Below are 19,334 nucleotides of genomic sequence, written 5' to 3'. Positions count from 1 at the left end.
ACCTTCCAGGACATCGAGAAATTCGTTTGTTGTTTATAAACCTACCAGTTTATGATATTTTGTTTCAGCAACCCAAAGAACACTGAAGGACTGCCTCAGGCTGGAAACCAGTCCTCCTACTCTCACGGACTCCCCGGGACTTCTGGGAGGACTGGAGCCAGAAAGGGGGTGGAAGCGAATTTAGAATTTGAACCACCACCACCACCATCCCCAGGCAAAATCCAAAGATGTCCCCCGCACTTTGAAGGGGCTGGAAGGGGAACCGCTAAATGAGAGTACCTAGATGTGGGGAGCCGGTATGGGAGGCCTCAGAGTCCTCTCACACCTAGAAAGAGGTAAAGAGAAAGGGCGTGCAAGATGCAGGCGACAGTGAGAGGCGTTCCAAGATCAGAAGCCCTGTTGCTAGCCCTGCACTTACAGGGGCCTCCGCAGGGGTTGGAAGCGTGGAGAGCGGGCACAGGGTCTCCTGGGCTGGGATGAGGACAGAAATAAAGAGGGTGACGCAAGGCCATACGCAATCCTAGGGGCGATCTGACTGGGGAGGCTCCAAAAGTCGGATCTTGGAAATCTGGTGGTCCGAGGCTGGTGAAGTAAGTGATAGAAATAAACTGCTCCTAACTGATGGATACAGCAATGGGCCGCTCTGATGTCCCCTCTCTCTCACATATTCTCTGCATCTCCAGACCTGGCGGGATCTCCACAGGCAGTCGCCTTTCATCTATAACCTCAGACAAAAGCCTAGCAAAAATGCTGCAGGAGGACCCGGAAAGAGGCCAGCCAATCAGAGGGCACGGTGACCCGCGGGCTCTTTAGCCAATCAGAGATGAGCATGTCACTAGCCCGCCTTACGTGAAGCGGCTAAGGCGGGGTTTGAATCCAGCGCTAGCAGAGCATCCAGCAAATTGGAAGCTTGGGTTACCCAGGCGCAAAGTTGATTGGCCCGTTTTCCGAACGCCCCTGTCTTAATTTGGAAGCTTGAGAGATGGTATTTCCTTAGAGACGCAAGGTGCCGCCAGCGCTCTCCCAGGTGGGCGGTGGGTGGGAGGGGCAAGCTTTAAAGGGCCAGACACTGAGTAAGTGAAGATGGGACTTCCGGGTTCCAAGGGAGGTGAACTCTGATTGCAGAGATAGGAAAAAACTGTAAAATCTCACTACTCAGGAATGGGGCAGTGAGCGCCCCATTAGAAACAAATACTAAGCAGCTCGGACAAAGTCATGCACCTGTAAGTACCGGAGCCGAGATTCGATTTCTGCTGTCCAAACGTGAGTAGATAATAAGCTGCCTCTTTGGGGTTGAATATGTAGATGGAAAAACCCAGACTCAGAGTCTGGAGATCCAAGTGTTCATCAGAATCGCCAAGAAAAAGAAAACCGGAGGCTAGGCATGGTGGCGCACTCCTGTAATCCCAGCGCTCAGGATGCTGAGGTAAGAGGATTGTTGCAAGTTCGAGACCAGCCTGGGCTACAAAGTGAACGCCAAGGGCAGCCTAACCGCATAGCGAGACTCTGTTTCAAAAAGAAAAGAAGGAAAAGAAAGAGAAAGCCGAGCCTCGTGATAAAAAAAAAAACCCTTAAACCCAGCACAAGTCTGTCGCAATACCCAGGACTGCTCACTGTTCATATGGGATGCTCTGATCTTGTAAGAATAGTGCTGCTGAGAATGAAGATGGCATCCTCCTTGATCTCTCTTGCCCACCCCCAGCGGTCCAGCAGAAGCCGATGCCCTTCTTCCTGGACTCTCCAGTGCAGCCCCATCTCCCAAACCTCCAGGCAGCCACCACCGCACCGCTCGGGAGGACACCAGCGTCTTCTTGCCTTGGCCTTCTGCTTCCTGCTCTTGCCTTGCACAAGCCACTCGCCAAAGTGTAGGCAAAGCGCTCTTAAGACATAAGTCAGATTACATCACAGCTCTGCTTACAAATGTTGAAAGTTTTTCAGTACTCTTACTTTTTAAATTTGTATTACCATATGAGTGTATTCACCCGAGAAAGTTGGTACATGTAAGTAACACATTTCAGTTCTTTTTATGCCCCCCCCTTATATTTACAAATTAAAGGGCTTGTGTTGCAGCTCAGTGGTGGAGCGCCCTACAGAAGAAAAAAAAAAAAGAAGAAGAAAAGAAAAATAAAGAGCCCAAAATATTTCAGCTAACAGGAACTTATACAGTCCATATTGTCTCCATTAAAAACACAGATTGTAGGTCCAGGTTGCCTGGATTCAAATACCAACTGTGCCGTATTAATAGCTCTGTGACTTTGAGCAAATTACATAACCTCTCTGAGAAGGATTAAGTGAATTAGTGCCATTCATTAAGACCTCTGTGGCATAGAAATGCATGGTGCAAACCCATCATCCCAGCTTTCTGGGAGGCTGAGGCAAGAGAACTGAAAATCAGACGCCAACTTGGCAACTTAGATGGTCAGAATTTAAAAAATAAAACAAAAGGGCTGGGGATGTAACTCAGTGCAAAGGCCCTGGGTTCGATCTCCAGTTACCCCCAAATAAATAAATAAATGTGCTTAGCACTCTGTAGCACCGTCAAGGTTGTGAAGGACAAGGAACAAATAAGCAGCAGCTGCTGACAATGGAGATGGATGACTAAACGCAGGGTAGTGTTGTGAACTGGATCTTGGGACAGAAAAAAAAAGGCCATAGGTGTTATAAGTAGCAAAATCTAAACGTTAAGTTTACTGAATATCACATTGGCTTCTGAGCTGTGACAAATGACAAACGTAAGTTGACGGATGTGGGAGGAAGTTGGGGGGAGTACGGGGAACTCGCTGTTTTATCTTTGTAACTGTCCTATAAATATCACATTTTAAAATAAAACAGTTTTTAAGTATGTGAAAAGCCCATCCTTGCTCCAGCGCCTCCTTCCCCCTCCCACAAGCATTCTGGGTTCTCACGGAACCTTCTGGGGCTGCTCCCTTCTCCAGGAACCTCTGGCCTCCAGCACCCTCTCCCCCTGAAGTCCCATCTGCCCTATTTATTCCTTGAGGAACTGCACTCAGTGTTTGTATGCCGTCCACTCCCTCACAGCAGGCCAGTTCCAGGTTGGAGGCTTGTGTGTCCCCAGCTGCCAGCCCTGATTGAGCCCAGCATGCAGCAGGCTCTGTGGGATTCTTGGGGGGGTGGGGGGCAGAAGGATGCTTAAGTCTCAGCACTGCAACTGACACTGCCAGCATTGACAGTGTCTCCGGTCCCAGCCATAAGGTATCCAGACTGTGGGCTTGCACCCCTACACGGGTGGTACCCCCACGTATCGCAAAAGCCTCACAAGAACCTGGGTGACAACATCAGTTTCTCAGGTTGGGATGCTGAGGCAGAGACTAGGAAGACCTAAGGTCATGCTGATGTCAGAGATCCAGCCCAGAACGAGAACCTAGCCCTTAAAACAGTTAAGATGCCCACAACCTCCTATCGCCTGGGCCCAATGCAGTGTCCAAGGGTCCAGACTTCGCTGCCTAAACTGTCCTTGGAATCCTAAAGAACCATCCGAGGGCACCTACAGGAACAGACAAAAGGGGCTGGGCCCTGACCCCTGGTCAGAGGGAGGACTGGTTTAGGGCCACCTATGCCTCCCTCCTGGACCAGAGGATCTGGTTAGGTTCTGAGGACTGGATCTTCCGGGCAGCCGCACACCCTTGTGGCCCCGCCTCGCGCCGCTATGGCCCCGCCCCTCGCTCTGCTGGCTTCTCCCACCCACGCAGCCCTGGGAGGGTCCCGGAGAAGTTGCTGGAAGATTTATCGAGTACTGTGACGATGGAGCAGCAAAAAGACGAGGCCACATCTCAAGGGTGAGAGTGACAAAGACCCCCAAGAAGGGGACAGAGACCCAGAGAGAGGAGGGGACAGAAAATCAGCAGGGGGGAGGTGAAGTTGGAGGACCCAGAGAGCCGCAGAACAAACAGAAACACCAAGAGCTCAGGTATGATCACATGCAAGGAGCACAGTGGAGGGCCTCGCTCACAGGCTATGGAGGGGGTATTTAGAATGGAGAGAGCTAGAAATAGTCATCAAAAGTTTCCAAGCTGGGCGCGATGGCACAGGCTTGTGAGCCCAGCCGTTAGGGAGGCCGAGGCAGGAGAATGGCAGCGTGGAGCCCAGCTTAGGCAGTTTATCAATTTAGCAAGACCCTGTCTCAAAATAAAAAATAAAAAAATAAAAATGTACGAGGCACGTGCGAAGACCCTGAATTCAATCCCCAGTCCTGGGGCAAGGGAAATCCCAAGAATGATCTGGGAGATATGACGATTCCAGGAACACCCTAGGGTGAGAAAAACATAAAATAGTTTCCCGCATCTCTCCAGCACTCACAAAACTCATCCCTTTAATACTTCCCCCTTAATACCGCCCACAGCGATCTTTTGATAAAAATTAAGGGGCCACGGGCTTAGCTCAGCGGCACAAGCACCTGCTTGGCAAATGTAAGGTCATGAGTTCGATCCCCAGTACCAAAAAACAAGAAAGAAAGAAAAATTAAGGTTCACAGTGCGAAGATGGTTTGTCCAGGGACACACTTCAGCAAGGCAGCTGGAAGCTGGAGCTGAGTGTCTGGTGCTGAGAGAATCAGCAGAGTTGTTCTGTTTGTCTGTCTGTAAAAATGAGTGCGCACAGAGAAAGAAAGGCAAGGGAGTCAGGGTGGGCTCTTGGCAGAGGAGCAGGCAGGGTGACCCACTGACCTGCCTTCTTGTCACTCCAGGAACCCGTCCCTGCTGCCGTCACCTGAGACACAGCCGCCTTGGCCCTTCTCGGCCCTGCCTGCCTCCTTCCTGGGCAAACCGGACCCAGCTCACCTAGGGCTCCCCGAGCACCTGGCCTCTGTTACTGTCCCCATCCGCCTGGACGCCCTCTCCTACCTCCTGCACAGCGCCCTGCTGGGGGCCTACAGCTTCCAGCAGACCGTGCCCTCCTGCCCCTGCTGGTCCCAGGCCTGCCACACCCAGCAGGAGACGCCCCCCAGGCCCCCCAGGGGACACGGGCACCGGCCTGCCCGAGGCTGGAGCCCACGGAGGTGGGGAGCTGGGAGAGCTGGGCTGTATGAGAGCGGCAGGGCAGAGGGCACTGGGGCTGGTCCCCAGGCCCCAGCCAAGAGACTGCTGTCACCATCCACACTGCCGGCCCAGGGTGGGAAGAGGGAAGCCCAAGGTGACAAGCCCCACCAGGACCAGCTGCCCGCTTCCCAGGAGGACTGGGACACGGAGTACTAGGACACTGGAGGGCATCCAGCGGCCACCACAGCGGGGTTTCCTGGAGCCGGAAAGAGTCCCTGCAAGTCACCTGGCCCTGCTCAGATCCCAAGCCAGGAGCAGACTGATCCTCACGGCCCACACGGGCCCCTTGGTGTTCTCAGCCGGGCTGCTGCCGCCTCCCTCTCTGCAGTCACAACCCCTAAATTCACCGCCAGCCCCCAGCCCCCAGGGTTCCTCCAGCTGCTCACAGCCCATGCCCAACTCCAGAGCCATCCCCATCTGCCTCGAAGACCACTGTCCCCTCTGCCCTGCCCTGTGTCCCATCCAAGCCCACTCCCTCCTATCCCTCCTCCAGCCCAAGCTGTGCCTCCACCCCCACCTCCTTCAGGCCCAGCTTTCTCCTGGCGCTGGGATGGAACCCAGGGCCTCGCTCCAGAGCTGCATCCCCAGCCCTTTAATCTCTGGCCTGGAGCAGGCTCTCCCTAGCTTACCCAGGGCTGATCCCCCTCCCTCCATTCAGGTGTGCGCCCCCACACCCCAGCCACTCCCTTTTCCTTGAGTTGATCCTCAGTCCTTCTCCCAGCCCCACCTCAGCTTCAGCCTTCCTGCCTCAGCCCACCTCTGTCTTCAGTGTCCTTCCCCCCGGCCAGCCCAACTCTGAGCTCCTCGACCCCCAGGGGACCCCCATCAGTCCAAGGTATCCAGATACTGCACCCTGCCCCACCACTCTCCCCCTGTTCCTGGAAGCTGGGAGCCCTGACTGAGCAATAAACAGATGTTGCCCCCCGTGTGTGTGGTCCTGTGTGTGGTCACCCTCACGCTGTCACAGTGAGCAAGACTTCTGCAAAGCGGTGGAGTCTAGGGAGGGTCACCAAGAGTGGACACTGGGGTGTGGTGGGGGTGGTCCCCTGGATCCCTGCTTCAGCGAATTCCATTCTGGGCCTCTGCCACCACTGCACTTCTGCGTGCTGGAAAGTGCTGGGCTGTGATGCCATTGTGTGGGGAAGCTTAAGGGATTTGGGGGACCCACGGGGACAGAAAGGCCAGCAACCTGGCTCAGCTCAGTCTACACAGAGGGGCTGTGGCAGAAGGAGGGCTCAGGGCAGGCTCTGCCGCTCAGGTATGCGTCCACCAGGCGTGGGACTTGGCCCCCTCCCCAAGGACTTGGCCCCCAGCCCCCTCCTCCACCAGGGACCTGGTGTCCCAGCCCCCTCCCTTGTCCGGACCCAAGCATCTGAGCCCCAAGCCACCTCATCTAGGACCAAAGAACCCAGGGCTCCAGCCTCTCCCCTTCTACCAGGATGCAGGTCAGGCCCCTGCCCCTCCTCCCTGCATCCCTGCATTGGGGGGGGCCCATACCATATACCCAGAGTCCCGCTTGCACCCCTCTGTCCCCTGTCCCTGCAGATCACCATGTACAGCTTCATGGGCGGTGGCCTCTTCTGTGCCTGGGTGGGGACCATCCTCCTGGTGGTGGCCACGGCCACGGACCACTGGATGCAGTACCGGCTGTCGGGGGCCTTTGCGCACCAGGGCCTGTGGCGGTACTGCCTGGGCCACAAGTGCTACCTGCAGACGGAGAGCATCGGTGAGCCGGGCTGTGGAAGCGGGAGGGACACAGGCTGCATTCCAGCTGCAGGCCAGGGAGCACTTAGGAGGTTGGAGGTCGGGCTGTGCCCTGGTGTCAGGCCAGCAGGTGGGGCAGGGTTTGTGGAGACAGCTCTGTGTTTTCTTTATCCACATTCTGGTACCACTGGAGATGGGACCCAGGGCCTTCTCACTCACTGAACTACATCCCGGTTTCCCCTGTCGTTTTTGTTGTTTCTGAGACAGTTCTCACTAAGTCATTCAGCTGAGCAGGCTTGGTTTGAATTTGCCATCTTCCTGCCTCAGCCTCCCAGAGAACTGGGATTACAGGCCTGGGCCTCTGCACCTGGCTAGAACATTTTGCAAATATCTTCAGTGGGCCAATAATTATGTGTGGGACTGGAGGACAGAGATGCTCTGAATGTGCAAATGCTGCATGCAGGACTTTTTACTCCTGAGTGCCAGGCTGGATGACAGACAGAATACCAGTTATATTATATAGAATAATATATTGTGCAGTATGTTCCATGAATAATATAATATTCTATTTCATATAAAATATGCATAAATTAGCAGTGTATAAGGTGTAAGATAGTCTATTATACCATACTTTGTAAATTACCAATAACAGCAGTGTTAATGGTCAATGTTTGTTGAGTGCTTATGATGTCCCAGGTGCCTCTCAGAAGCACTGGCCTGGAGCAGCCCCCATCCACCTCCCAGGGGAGCCACTGGGGGTCTCTGAGCAGAGAGATTTAACCTTGCAGGCCATGGGTCCCCTGAAGACATAAGGGGTGTGACAGCACCCCTCTGCCAGCTGACTGGACCAGCCCCAAGGGAAGGGGCAGGAAGCCCATTTACCAGAGGAATAAACTGAGGAAGGGGCCACGGAAAGGCCTGTTTAGGTCTGACTCCAGCCTCGCTTCCGTCTGTGGCAGACCCATTGGTGACACTTGTTCTTGCTGCTCTGGACTGGAAACCTCCAGGGGCCAGGGACAGCTCCGAGTCACCTCTCGGCCTTATCTCTGGGTGGGGAGCGAGGGGGCTTGGTGCAGGTCGACAGTTCTTTTTTCTTTTTTGGTGGCCCTGGCTTTGAACCTAGCATTTCTGCACTGAGCTACAGCCCAGCCCCCCCCCCACACACACACAAAGCCCCTTTCCATTTTTAATAGACTCTTGCTAAATCGCCCAGGCTGGACTTGAACATGGCCTGCTGCAGCCTCCCAGAGTGCTGGGATTACAGACGTCAGCCGCCACACTGGCCTTTGTCCATCCTTTGACCTTTTCAGGGCCACAAGGCAAACTGCTGGCCTCACTGGCCTGACACCTGTACCACTACCAGAGTGAGGGCAGCGCAGAAAGTGCTTCCTAGGGCCAGCCTGAGTGGGCGCTGAATGGGAGCAGGGTCCCACAGCCCCGGCCCAGAGAGGTGCGGGAGGAGAACAGGCCCTGAGACGGGAGCCCTGGGCAGCGGGGGCTGGCTGTGAGCCACACAGCAGGACTCCTGTCCTCACACAGAGGGAAATCGTAGGAAGAGGCAGACAGTTTAACAGGGTAAAAAGCCAGGCGTGGTGGTGCATGCCTGTGATCCAGCACTCAGGAGGCTGAGGCAGGAGGATCTGAGATCCCATCTCAAAAACTAAACCAAAAAACAAGGTAAGAACAAATGAAGGGGACTCTTCAGACAGGGGCCTGTGATATGAAGCTAATAAAAACAGAACAACATAGGAAACAATATACAATGATCACGAGGTGGATAGGGGCAATCAGCTTTCAAGCATTCATTCAGCAAACATTTCTTCAGACCAGTGGGAAACCTGCATGGGAGGTGTTCATTTTGTTTTCTTTTCTTTTTTTCTTTCTTTGATTTTTTTCTTTTTTATGGTACTGAGGTTTTTGTGCTGAGTTATATCCTCAGCCCTCTTTAGTTTTTGTTTTGAGACAGGATCTCACTAAGTTGCCCGGGTAAGGCTCAAATTTTGATCCTCCTGTCTCAGCTTCCCAGAGCACTTAGATCACAGGCATGCAGCCTCATGGCAGCCTGGCATTGTTCTTGCCAAGAATCAACCCAGTCCCTGCACTCAGGGAGAAATCAGGCTGGAGGAGAAAGACAGAAAAAGAGAGTCACAACCTAGGGTAGCGGGGAGAATGGTATCCAGACAGGAAAGGAGGTCTTGGAAGCTGGGTTTTGGAGGATGAGTAGGAGTTTGCGGGGTGAGAAGGACAACATTTGTAGTGAAGGAAAAACCAAGTCAGAGATAGAGAGAAAGGGGGGACATTCTCCTCCGCCAGGCCCAGGAGTAAGCATGGCTGCCCCCACAGCATACTGGAATGCCACCCGTGCCTTCATGATCCTGTCCGCCCTGTGCGCCACCTCAGGCATCATCATGGGTATTCTGGCCTTCGCCCAGCAGTCCAGCCTCACCCGCCTCTCCCGGCCGTTCTCTGCTGGCATCATGTTCTTTGCCTCCAGTGAGTGACCCCACGCCCCACTCAACCCCACTGAGCCCCAATCTAGACTCTGACCCTACTCCCTGAACCCATTGCATGAGCATGGCATTCCCTCTCCCGGCTCCCCACCCCCATACTGGGGACCAAATTGGGGTTTCGCCTCAGTGCTGAGTTGCAGCCCTGGTCCTTCTGCAGTTTTTATTTTGAGACAGGTCTTGCTTCAGTAATTTGGGCTGCATGCAAAGCCGAGATCTTCCTGCCTCAGCCTTGTGCCGCCCTGCTCTTTCTCATAACCAGCCGCAGCCCGAGCCACTGAGTTTTGTAAACGTAAATTCCTGTATGGTCCGGGGGCTCAGAACTAATAGACACCCCTAGACTCAGGATATTACAAGGTCTTTGTCTCTGTCCGGGGAACTTGACATCCAACCACCCAACCACCGTAACTCTAGTGAACCTCCCGCAGAACTTTAAAGAGGGAAAGAGCCCCCCAAATCACCCCCACGCCCCCCCCATCTCTTCCCGCCTCATCCCATTCCCCACGGCTGCACCCTCGGCGCCCCTCCCCCCGCAGCCCTGTTTGTCCTGCTGGCCTTGGCCATTTACACCGGAGTCACCGTCAGCTTCCTCGGCCGCCGCTTCGGGGACTGGCGCTTTTCCTGGTCCTACATCCTGAGCTGGGTGGCGCTGCTCATGACCTTCTTCGCAGGTACTGGGCTGGAGAGGGCGTGGGGTGGCAGGGCGTGCCCTCCCAGGGCCCCGCCCGGGTCTGCAGGCCTGGGCAGGCTGGGGGCCGCGGGCCCCCGTGGGTAGAGGTGCCAGCGGTTGCGGGGCGCACGGGTCCCCCTTTCTTCCCCCAGGCATCTTCTACATGTGCGCCTACCGCGTGCGAGAGTGCCGGCGCCTGTCCACGCCGCGCTGAGCTGCCGGCCGCTGGAGAGGAGAGGCCGGCGCCCTGCCTTCGCTTCCTGCTTCCTGCGGCGTCAGGGGCTCCGCGAGGGCCGGCCCCCGTGTCCGGAGGGGAAGGAGCTGAATAGGGCTTGGTGGGAGGCAGCAGAGAAGCCCCGAGCCCCACCTGCCAGGGGGGCTGTTAGAGACACTGCGGATCCCTTAGTGAGACGTTTGGGGTCAAATAAAAGTGATGTGAAACCATGCCAGTGTGGATCCTTTTGAGGGGTGAAGGAAAGAAACTGGGGAGAAACTGGGGTGCGTGGGGGCAAGTGCTGTGGGACAGAGGCCCAGGCTCTGGGCCCAGACAGCAGGCGCAGGAACTGGGACCACAGGTCCCACCTACACCAAGCCAGGCAACACTCCGAGACCCCTGCACATAGGATGTGCCCAGCACAGCGGAGCACTCTGTAGCTCCAGCTACGCAGTTTATCAAGACCTTGCCTCAAAACAAAAAGATCTGGAGGTGTAGCTCAGTGTGAAATCCCTGGGCTCAACCTTCAGGACATCAACAGAAAAAATAGACCTTATGCTAATAAATGTTATATGACTGATGGGCATCCTGCCTGTAATTCCAGCACTCAGGAGGCTGAGGCAGGGGGACTGCTGCAAATTCAAGGCGAGCCTGAACTGTATAATGAAACTATCTCAAAAAGACAAAAAAAATTATGTGACAGGAGGCCTCTTCCTAACATATTTACTGTGTCTCTGCACATAACAGTAGTGCTTTGTTTAGAGAAGCTTTCTCTAACACAGTGACAGTTAAGGCCTTTGGTAATAATTCACTGGTGCCTATGTAAGTACAAGCCTTACTAGGACTTATTCTAGTAATCACATTTGCAGGGAACGAGGCTAGCAGGGGCAATAATGGTTTAATTACGACTTCAGGGTCTCAGCTCTAGCAGCTTACTCAACATTTCCACCCAAGAACAACAGACATCTCAAATGTCACAGGTCTAAAAATAAGTGCTAATCTCTCACCCGCAAGAGCCCCTCCTGCGGCCTCCCCCATCCTAGGAAAGAACAGCTGCCTTGTACTCAGCTGCCCAGGCTGGCCTTGAACTTGGGACCCTCCAGCCACCGTGGCCTCAGGCTCCAGAGTAGCCAGGGTTCCTGGGATCACAGGGGCCAACGCCACCCACTCTAACCTCAGGCCGCCTGTGCTGGTCTGGCTCTCGCCCTCCCCACCCACTGCACCCCAGTTCCCTATCTCTGCTCCCAGCCCCCTATCTTAGATCAAAAGCTGAATCCCACCAAGGTCATAAGGGATCCCCATGTGCTGGCCTCTCCCGAGGTGAGACTGGTGCCCCGTAGCTCAGGGCCAGGCTGAAAATCATGTCTGAGTCATAACGAACCACAGCAGGCCATGCAGAGGGCTCAGAGGGTCCCTCCCCTCCCAGGAAAGGCAGAAGCTGTTTCAGGGAGGAGCTTTTCCTGCTCACTGCAGCTCTGCCAGCCTCCTTCGGGTCCGGGTGTGGCCCATGTCCCATAGGTCTTTGTTCAAAAGCCACCTCGTCGGGGAGGTGCCCTGGCCGCAGACCTCAAGTCATAAGTTATAATGCTGTCTCCCTCTCCTGCTTTTGTTTCTCCGCTGTCCTCTTCTCTGACATCTGAGCATCTGTCCCTCCAGAAATGTGAGCTCCATCAGGGTAGAGATCGGTGCCTATGCCTACTTCCCATCATCTCTAGGTCTCCCGTGCTTCCCAGATAGCGCTTGGCAATTGCTGGGAAGAATATTTACCTGGCAATAGACATTTACATAAACCAGTTGATGAGTATTTATTGATGTCAATATTATTGAGATTTACTCTAAGTATATTCAGATTGAATCTTCACTGCAAAAATATACCACATTGAATTAGTTAGTTAGTTAGTTATTGTCTCTTTGAGACAGGTTCTTTCTGCAGTTCAGGCTGGCCTTGGGCTCACTTCGTAGCCCAGGCTGTCAAATTTGCAACAATCCTCCTGCCTCAGCCTCCTGAGTGCTGGGATTACAGGAGTGCCCCACCACACCCGGCTAATCACATTAAATGTTAATAGAGTGGGTCTTGATAGAAATGGTGATTTTTTCATAAGAACTGTTCACTAAGAGTATAGGATTGAACCCCAGATTTCATGCATGCTAGACCATGTTAAATTCCATCTCCAGTCCTCTTATTTATTTCTTATCTAAAATAAGAGTTTCACTAAATTGCCCAGATTGGCCTCAAATTTGCTATCCTCCCACCTCTGCCTCCCAAGGAGCTAGAAGGCTCACTCCTCTCACTAAATATATAATATCATGGATAATGTATCCCCTCCATCCCCAGAGCTGAGCCCTACAGGTAGACGGATCTCATTTTTGCTTTCAAGTTCTTGAGGCCTGGAAAAAAAAAATATGGGAAGTGGTAGGAGGAGAATTACACCACGTGAAAGTGGATACAAGAGGAGAGGACCCAGGCTGGGCACGGAGGGGCCTTGGCTGGGGTTCAAGGATCTCGGCCCTACATGGTCTCCTGGTGGAGCAGAGCTTTAGGGCCCACTGGGGTGACTTGGAGGGTCAGGGCTTTGACCTGATGGCGAGGTGAAGAGGGAACCAGGTGGTGAGAGGGACTCTGGGGTTGAAGAATAAAGAATAATCCCTGGTATCTGTAAAAATACAAAAAAAAAAAAAAAAAAAAAAAGAGCAAGGCTGGGTGTAGGGCTGGGGCTGGAGGGAGGAGGGCAGGGTTAGGTTTAAGGCGAAGATGGTGCTGGTTTTGGAGTGTGATGGGGTCACACGGGGAGAGGCGCTGAGTGGTTTAGTGCCTCTGTGAAGGTGGGGTTGGGCCTGGGGTCAGGATGGGTTTCTGCTTGGGGATGGGGTGATGGGTTACATACCTGGGTGAGCCAAGGTCAGAACGGAGTCAAGGCCACAAACAGCTCTGCTCACCCCACTCTCTCGGGCCAGCGGCCCAAAGCCTGCCTGCTGTGCCTCCCCATGGCTCTGCCTGGGGCCTGCTCTGTGCTGCCGCCCATGGTGACCTTGGTCCATCCCGGGGAGCTTGTCTTCCCAAGCCTGTGCTCAAGGACAGCCACTTCCTCACTGACAAGGGCCTGAGCATGGGACAGGGGCCCAAAATTAAACCTCTGTACTAAGGAGGGGACACAGCCCCCTGGGACCTTTCTGGTTCTCCCCATAGCTGACTGTCCCAGAACAGCTGGCCCAGTTTGTAGATCCTGATCCAGATCTTCTTCTGGGTCACTCTCCTCTTTCCAGAGGAGATTTCCTGATTTCCTGAGCCCCCCACCTGTGCTGGGCATATGCACCTCATTCCTGCCGCAGGGGTGATGTCACCCAGGACCTATGCTGGAGGAAACATAAGGTTGAAGGCCAGAGGACCCTCCACTAATATTTTTGTCCCCAGGCTCCAGCCACCTGATTCTGGGGATAAGCTGCACCCTTCCCAAGCTGGAGGACCCACTTTGCGCAGAGTTGCCCGCCAACTCATTTCAGATGAGGTCACTGGCCACAAACTCTTCCTCTCCAGGAACCTTCTGATTCGTAACTCTGCTCTGTTTTCCTACCCCAGGCTCCAACCAGGGACCTGAAGTCTGAGCCCCTTTCCTGTGTGTTCTCCACTCAGTTCCGGGGAGCTGAGTCCCTAGAGCCAGCCTTTGGTACAGCTCAGAGCTGGGGGCCCCTCATCTCCCAGCACGAAAGGTTGCACAACCACAGGAAAGCATGACATGTCCCCAACTGTCCCCTCTGGCCACAGCTCCCCCTGCACCCTTTAACTCATTGGAGAGCCTGACCAGCTGCCTTCCGCCTGTGTCCCCCACCCCCTGGTTCTCACTCCTGCCCCTTCCAGGAAGCCCTGCTGTGGGGGGCACCCGGCGCAGGAGGTGTAGAAAGAACCTGCGAAAGAGGCATGCTCTAGACCGCACCTAAACCACGGATGCTTTGACACCCCAAGTCCTCCCCACCCCGAGCCTGTGGCGGGAAACCCGCTGGCAGGACAGGGACTGTCTGCAAACCAGGAAGGAGGGTATGTGAAGAGCTGCTGCCAGAACTGTGTGAAGCCAGCACCCCCGGGTGCCATCACTGTCACTGCCTTCTGCTTGTCCAGCTCAAGAGATCCAGGAGCCGTCCACAGCCTCCTCCTTCCTGCCTTCTGTGGCCCAGCAGCCAGAGTGGCAGCCTCTCCACCCCTTGGAACCCCACAACCCAGTGCTGGCCCATGGAGCCCTGCCGGTCCGTGGCCTTGTTCTCCAGCTCCCTGGGCCTGGTGTGCTTGCTGGTGGCCCTCAGCACCGACTTTTGGATAGTGGCCACAGGGACTAGCTCGGCTCACTCAGGCCTCTGGCCAAAAGGTGGCCGGGAGGATGAAGTGAAAGGTGAGAGCTGGGCTTTCCCTTGGGGAGATGGCTGGAGGAAGGGGCGCGCCCTCGAAGTCTCCTCTCTGTCGAGCAGGCTACATCCATGTGACACAGAGCTTCTGCATCCTGGCCGCCCTGTGGGGCCTGGTGGCCGTGGGCTTCCTGGTGCTGTCCTACATCCCTTCGCTGTCCGCCCCTGGCCGTGGTCCTCTGGTCTCCACCATCTCCGCATTCGCTGCAGGTCAGGCCTCGGGCTGGGCTCAGGCACTGGAGTGGGGGTCCCCCAGGGGCTCATCTGTCTCTCTCCTCATCCCCAGCTCTCTCCATGCTGGTGGCCATGGCGGTGTACACCAGTGAGCGCTGGAGCCAGGCTCCCAACCCGCAAGTCCAGACCTTCTTCTGCTGGTCCTTCTACCTGGGCTGGGTCTCCACCGTCCTGTTCCTCTGCGCAGGTGACCGTGCAGCCCACCCGCCTGCCGGGGGAGCTGGGGGGCCCCAGGGGTGGGGAGACCCAGGTGGGGAAGCACTTACACTCTCTGCCACCCCAGGTGCCCTGAGTCTGGCTGCTCACTGCAGTGCCCCCCGACCTGGCTACGAAACCTTGTGAGCAGGAGAGGCCAGGATGCGTTTGAGCACTGTGCCCAGGAAGTGTCCTCAGGAGTCACAGAAGGACAGCTGGACCCTCTGTCCTTCCATCCCAAACCATCCCCCTTCACCTATTTCTTCATTCATTCAATAAAAAATTGGCTAAAATCTGGCTTTTCCAAGATTAATTCAGCTAAGACATAAGCGACTGCCTGGGATGCTGAGGCAGGAGGGTCTGTTGAGCTTAGTCTGGGCAGCTCTAAGGTGGGTGAGGACAGAGGCATCCAGGAGAGTGGAGTGCCAGGCTGGACAGGGAAGTTACAGACCAGCTGTTTCTATTGGCCAGGTTGCAGCCAGATCCCAGGGAGGGCACTGGAAAGGCTGGCCTGGGGAGTCAGGAGGCACATGGACTGCGTGGCCTCTCTGAGGAAGGCCCCCAGGAACTTGAGCTGCTCTGGCGGTCGGGGATCTGGGGGTGGGGAGAGGGTGCTCCATGGCAAGAATGCAGAAGCAGGGGGTGGGGAGTGTTGGGAGCAGGTTTTCAATGTCACTCACTCACTGGCATCTCCTGAAGGTGACGGGGAATTAAAAATCATGAGCACACAGGGACACAGTCAGCTCTGAGTCCCTCCACAGACGTGGGGTGGAAGTCAGGACTGGAGATTAGAGACAAGAACAGGCTGGGAGGATGGAGCCTGCCTGGGGCCAGGGCCCAGGATGGAAAGGAGGGACCGTGTTATGGATTAAGAACTGGTGGTCAACTTAACACCAGCTGGATTACATCAGCATGGTGCTGAGCGTAGATGCTCCACCTGAGGAAAGTTGCCAACATAAATAAGAGAGGTGGAGAAGGAGGAGGAGGTTAAGGTGTTAATGTGTTGAGGCATTGTGGGTCTCCTATGAGTTGCTATTTGAGCCATTGGTTCTCCTGGAGAAGCTCTGGTCCTCACATTGAGCATGGCTTCCTGGCTCTGGAGTGGAAGATGTGTGCCGCTTAGTCTCCACGATGAACTCATCACACTGGCTTCCTGGCATGTACCCGACTGTGCTTGTCGTTGGAGGAGCTCGGGGCCTCCGTATCACTGAGGAGGATTGTGGTGCCTTTTAGGAGAGCCCTGGTCTTTGTTGTGTAGAACCCTCATCCCACCAGCACAGCTCCTTCACCTCGCTGGCATGGACTTCCACTGCTGACCTTTGCACAGATCTGTAAAAGAGACTGGCGTGAGTCCTTTTGTGGGCTCTGGACCTCCAGTTGGACTCATGGGAGGCATTGTCATGAGCTCGTGGTTTTCATCTGGACTCATGTGGGACATTGTTGTGGGATTTAGGCCTTTGACTAAATAGTCTATGTCTTTGGTGTTGCAGATAAATTTCCTGCATTATCTTGTGTTAACTCTCAGTGACCATTATAAAAATATTATAAACTCCATGTCCTGATTCTGATTGTTCTCTGCATAACCCCTAACTACAACAGACGGGCAGGAGGAACAGGGCTTGGGGACCCATGGCTTTGTGGTGTACAGGCAAGTAAGGGCAAGTTAGTGCCCAGGGCTCTGGCCTGACAATCTGAGGGCTGCGGTACTATCCTGTGGTGGCATGTTGGGCCCCAGGGAACAGCTAGGAACCAGCGAGGACTCAAATCTGGGGCTGGAGATGGATCAGAGTAGAATCAGTGGAGAGCCAGAACCACAGCCTGCAAAGGGCCTGTCAGGGCACAGCCAGAGAACTGGGGACCAGGAAGCCTCTGGCGTCCCACAAAGTCAAGGCAAGAGAAGTTTCTAGGAAGCTTTGATCTACCTTGTTATGGTCAAGCTCCCCCAGACCCACCACTCCTTCCAGTCAGCTGTTATTCTGTGAACCGAGTCACTGGTACATGGTGGGTGGTGCCTGCATACCTGCAATTCCAGGACTTTGGCGGGCAAGTCCTTTGCTGAGGTAAGAGATCAAAAGTGCAAATCCCAGGCCAGGTGTGATGACTCACACCTATAAGCACAGCCCTCAGGAGGCTGAGACAGGAGGATTGCTATGAGTTTGAGGTCACTCAGGGCTACATAGTGAGACCCTGTCTCAAAAAATAAAATTAAACAAACAAAAAGTGCAAGTCCCACCTGGACAGTTTAGCAAGACCTTGTCTGAAAATAAAAAAATGAAAAGATTGAGGATGTAGCTCAGCCGTAGGGCACTCTGGGTCAGGTTCTATCTCCAGGATGGTGAAGGGGAGGAACCAGCTGCTGTGTATGTGTGTTGATCCCTTTAAACCGTTGCTGGGGAGGTTCTAGAACCCCTGGCTGTCTCACAGAGCCCCAGTCTCCCTACCCCCAGCCCTCTGGAGTCTCAGAAGCCCTGGGAGCTGGGAGCCGTTCTCTAGTGTGTGTGTCTGTGTAAGGTAGACTCGAAAGGGACCAGGCCGCAGATGGGACTTTGCCCTGGAGGAGGGAGGTCTCTGGGACGGCAGGTTTCTCAGTTGTGAGGCTGTGGGGAAGTCTCAAAGTCCCCTACCGGAAGACTGGGGAATGGCAGGAGGCGGATCCCCAGGCAAGGTTGCTGAGGAATAAGCCCGGGCTGTGGGGGGACCTGGACCTGGGGGAGAGGTCCGATGGGGCCTCAGGTGTCAGCCAGCCCTGCCTCTGTGGCCCCGGCAGCGGCCTGCCTAGCATGGGAATGACACAAGGCCTTCGGGGTTGGGGCACTTCGCTCAGCTTCTTGGCCAGCGTCTTCACGATCCTGTCCACGGTAACCAACAACTGGATTCACCATGAGAAGGCCCACAGTGGCCTGTGGCAAGAGGGCACCCAGGGCGGGTGCTCTGGCATCTCCCACCAGCGTGAGCTCCCCACGGGTGTCAGGCCACACACTCAGAATACCCCCTGCCCGGCCTTGCCCCCGGCCACCGCCTACCCTAAGCGCACCTATTTCCCGATACCCGGTCCCTGCCACAACAGGAACCCTGAGTCCCAGAGTCCCGCTCCGGGTTAGGAGGGCGAGGATCCACCGGCGCCCGTGCACGAGGCTCATGCGGCCCGCTGTCCCCAGCAGCGATTTCGGTGGCCGGGGTGTGCATGGTGCTGGCAGGTGGCTTCGGCGTGCTGGCCACACTGATGGGGTTACGCCTGTTGTATCGCGCGGACGAGTCGCTGCGGAGCCAGACCACAACCGCCTTGCTCTTCCTCAGTGGTGAGCAGACGGAGGGTGGGTCTGGGGGATCCTCAGGCTTGGGGAGCGAGGCGGGGACCCGGGGACTGACAAACGGAGGCAGTGATCACTGGAGGAGGTAGGGCGGGGCCAAGGGCAGAGGCGTGACTTGAGCCGAGAAAGGGCGCTGTCACGGCATGGGCGTGGCAGGTGGGTAGGGAATGGGCGGGGCCCGAGTCCGCAGCACCAGGTCGCGCTCACCTGGCGAGCGGGCGTGGCCCAGGGCTGCTGTTGCTGCTAGCGCTGATCAGCTACTCGGCGGCGAGTGCGAGGAAGGAAGACGGCTTCTCCTGGTCCTATTTTGCAGGGTGGCTGGCTTTACCATTCTTTGTTCTCGCGGGTAACCTGGCCGGTGGGAAGAGGGTGGGAAATTGCCCCGGGGTACCCCATCCCTGGAGATGTCAGGGGCCCACCTGACATCTCGCGGCTCGTTCCTGTCCCCACAGGCTGCTGCTTCCTGCTGGTGGACGTGATCCTGCAGAGCGCGGAGGTCATCGGCAACTTCCCAGTTTGCTTGTGAGCGCGCCAGCCCGGGGCGTAATAAAATGACGGCTCGGCTGCATGTGTCTTTCTGGTGTGTCGGCGCGAACACGGGGTACGCTGGGCTCAGCGAGGAGGGGAGGGCTGGAGCCCACAGAGAATGTGGAGACGGGAGGGACACGGACGCGGAAACACGAACTCAGCCAGAGGGGACGCGCGCGCACAGTGGAGAGCTGAGCGCGGGAGGACGCGGATGAAGAGCGGCTGGGAAACAAGAGAGGCGAGATGGAACAGGGAACGTGGACTTGGGCAGGCGGGGAATGAAGTGGGTTCCGGAGGGGAAGAGGTGATTTAGGGACGCCAGGGGGAGAATAAGGGAACCCTGAGATCTCCGTCCCCGTACCAGAGTACTCGCTCGGGGATTCGACCTTTCCCCTAGTTCCCTGCCACGCCCCCTGCGCCGAGGCCTCGGGTCCCGCCCCTATCCCCTGGCACCGCTTCCTATTGGCCTTCCACGCGCGCCACACCTCCCCTCCATTCTCCTGTCTGATTGGTTATATGGGT

The 19,334-nt window shown here is 55.6% G+C and overlaps 4 protein-coding genes and 2 long non-coding RNA genes across 9 annotated transcripts; 4 read left to right on the top strand and 2 right to left on the bottom strand.

Annotated features, from left to right (window-relative positions):
* Positions 1 to 1,385: 1,385 nt before the first annotated feature.
* LOC134476906 (uncharacterized) lies at positions 1,386 to 6,740 on the bottom strand. The gene is made up of 2 exons (XR_010048705.1): positions 6,605 to 6,740; positions 1,386 to 2,087 (listed from the first exon to the last, which is right to left on the bottom strand). It is a non-coding gene; the product is annotated as an uncharacterized LOC134476906 (long non-coding RNA).
* On the top strand, positions 2,087 to 5,952 carry CUNH19orf84 (chromosome unknown C19orf84 homolog). Its single transcript, XM_013147857.3, has 2 exons — positions 2,087 to 3,797; positions 4,703 to 5,952. Exons 1-2 carry the CDS (start codon positions 3,763 to 3,765, stop codon positions 5,208 to 5,210), a joined length of 543 nt encoding a protein of 180 aa, XP_013003311.1. The 5' UTR covers positions 2,087 to 3,762; the 3' UTR covers positions 5,211 to 5,952.
* Positions 6,194 to 10,379, top strand: Lim2 (lens intrinsic membrane protein 2). 2 transcript variants are annotated; one of them, XM_063252056.1, is made up of 5 exons: positions 6,194 to 6,312; positions 6,600 to 6,780; positions 9,072 to 9,251; positions 9,802 to 9,936; positions 10,088 to 10,379. In XM_063252056.1, the coding sequence occupies exons 2-5, from the start codon at positions 6,606 to 6,608 to the stop codon at positions 10,147 to 10,149; spliced, it is 552 nt and encodes a 183-aa protein (XP_063108126.1). In that variant the 5' UTR covers positions 6,194 to 6,312; positions 6,600 to 6,605; the 3' UTR covers positions 10,150 to 10,379. The 2 variants fall into 2 exon arrangements, with proteins under 2 accessions (XP_063108126.1, NP_001166510.1); NM_001173039.1 differs by having other exon boundaries at positions 6,291 to 6,312; positions 9,102 to 9,251; positions 10,088 to 10,251.
* A 3,660-nt stretch (positions 10,380 to 14,039) lies between these two features.
* Positions 14,040 to 15,266, top strand: Nkg7 (natural killer cell granule protein 7). Its single transcript, XM_003465467.5, has 4 exons — positions 14,040 to 14,531; positions 14,608 to 14,754; positions 14,831 to 14,965; positions 15,062 to 15,266. Exons 1-4 carry the CDS (start codon positions 14,375 to 14,377, stop codon positions 15,118 to 15,120), a joined length of 498 nt encoding a protein of 165 aa, XP_003465515.1. The 5' UTR covers positions 14,040 to 14,374; the 3' UTR covers positions 15,121 to 15,266.
* Positions 15,267 to 15,268: 2 nt separating this feature from the next.
* LOC134476905 (uncharacterized) lies at positions 15,269 to 18,642 on the bottom strand. Its single transcript, XR_010048704.1, has 2 exons — positions 18,492 to 18,642; positions 15,269 to 16,302 (listed from the first exon to the last, which is right to left on the bottom strand). It is a non-coding gene; the product is annotated as an uncharacterized LOC134476905 (long non-coding RNA).
* Cldnd2 (claudin domain containing 2) lies at positions 17,133 to 18,848 on the top strand. Of its 3 annotated transcripts, none has more exons than XM_063253227.1 (4): positions 17,133 to 17,922; positions 18,132 to 18,272; positions 18,514 to 18,598; positions 18,737 to 18,848. In XM_063253227.1, the coding sequence occupies exons 1-4, from the start codon at positions 17,754 to 17,756 to the stop codon at positions 18,837 to 18,839; spliced, it is 498 nt and encodes a 165-aa protein (XP_063109297.1). In that variant the 5' UTR covers positions 17,133 to 17,753; the 3' UTR covers positions 18,840 to 18,848. The 3 variants fall into 3 exon arrangements, with proteins under 3 accessions (XP_063109297.1, XP_063109295.1, XP_063109296.1); XM_063253225.1 differs by having other exon boundaries at positions 17,156 to 17,922; positions 18,514 to 18,630; XM_063253226.1 differs by having other exon boundaries at positions 17,157 to 17,922; positions 18,135 to 18,272; positions 18,514 to 18,630.
* Positions 18,849 to 19,334: the final 486 nt, after the last annotated feature.

Source organism: Cavia porcellus, unplaced genomic scaffold, assembly GCF_034190915.1.
Source record: "Cavia porcellus strain 051 isolate PalLab524CR breed Dunkin Hartley unplaced genomic scaffold, mCavPor4.1 scaffold_7, whole genome shotgun sequence".
In the NCBI taxonomy this organism is placed as follows: domain Eukaryota; kingdom Metazoa; phylum Chordata; class Mammalia; order Rodentia; family Caviidae; genus Cavia; species Cavia porcellus.
The sequence above is the reverse complement of the archived record's forward strand: the minus strand, read 5'-3'. Positions and strand labels throughout refer to the sequence as shown.

Bases quoted from the DNA above. Each gene is read 5' to 3' on its own strand.
- CUNH19orf84 (XM_013147857.3), top strand. From the start codon at position 3,763: ATGGAGCAGCAAAAAGACGAGGCCACATCTCAAGG. The intron at 3,798-4,702 runs GTGAGAGTGACA...TTGTCACTCCAG, and splicing joins GACGAGGCCACATCTCAAGG to GAACCCGTCCCTGCTGCCGT.
- Cldnd2 (XM_063253225.1), top strand. From the start codon at position 17,754: ATGGGAATGACACAAGGCCTTCGGGGTTGGGGCACTTCGCTCAGCTTC. The intron at 17,923-18,131 runs GTGAGCTCCCCA...CGCTGTCCCCAG, and splicing joins CTCTGGCATCTCCCACCAGC to CAGCGATTTCGGTGGCCGGG. The intron at 18,273-18,513 runs GTGAGCAGACGG...GGCGTGGCCCAG, and splicing joins CGCCTTGCTCTTCCTCAGTG to GGCTGCTGTTGCTGCTAGCG.
- Lim2 (XM_063252056.1), top strand. From the start codon at position 6,606: ATGTACAGCTTCATGGGCGGTGGCCTCTTCTGTGCCTGGGTGGGGACC. The intron at 9,252-9,801 runs GTGAGTGACCCC...CTCCCCCCGCAG, and splicing joins CATCATGTTCTTTGCCTCCA to CCCTGTTTGTCCTGCTGGCC. The intron at 9,937-10,087 runs GTACTGGGCTGG...TTCTTCCCCCAG, and splicing joins GCTCATGACCTTCTTCGCAG to GCATCTTCTACATGTGCGCC.
- Nkg7 (XM_003465467.5), top strand. From the start codon at position 14,375: ATGGAGCCCTGCCGGTCCGTGGCCTTGTTCTCCAGCTCCCTGGGCCTG. The intron at 14,532-14,607 runs GTGAGAGCTGGG...TCTGTCGAGCAG, and splicing joins CCGGGAGGATGAAGTGAAAG to GCTACATCCATGTGACACAG. The intron at 14,755-14,830 runs GTCAGGCCTCGG...CCTCATCCCCAG, and splicing joins CATCTCCGCATTCGCTGCAG to CTCTCTCCATGCTGGTGGCC.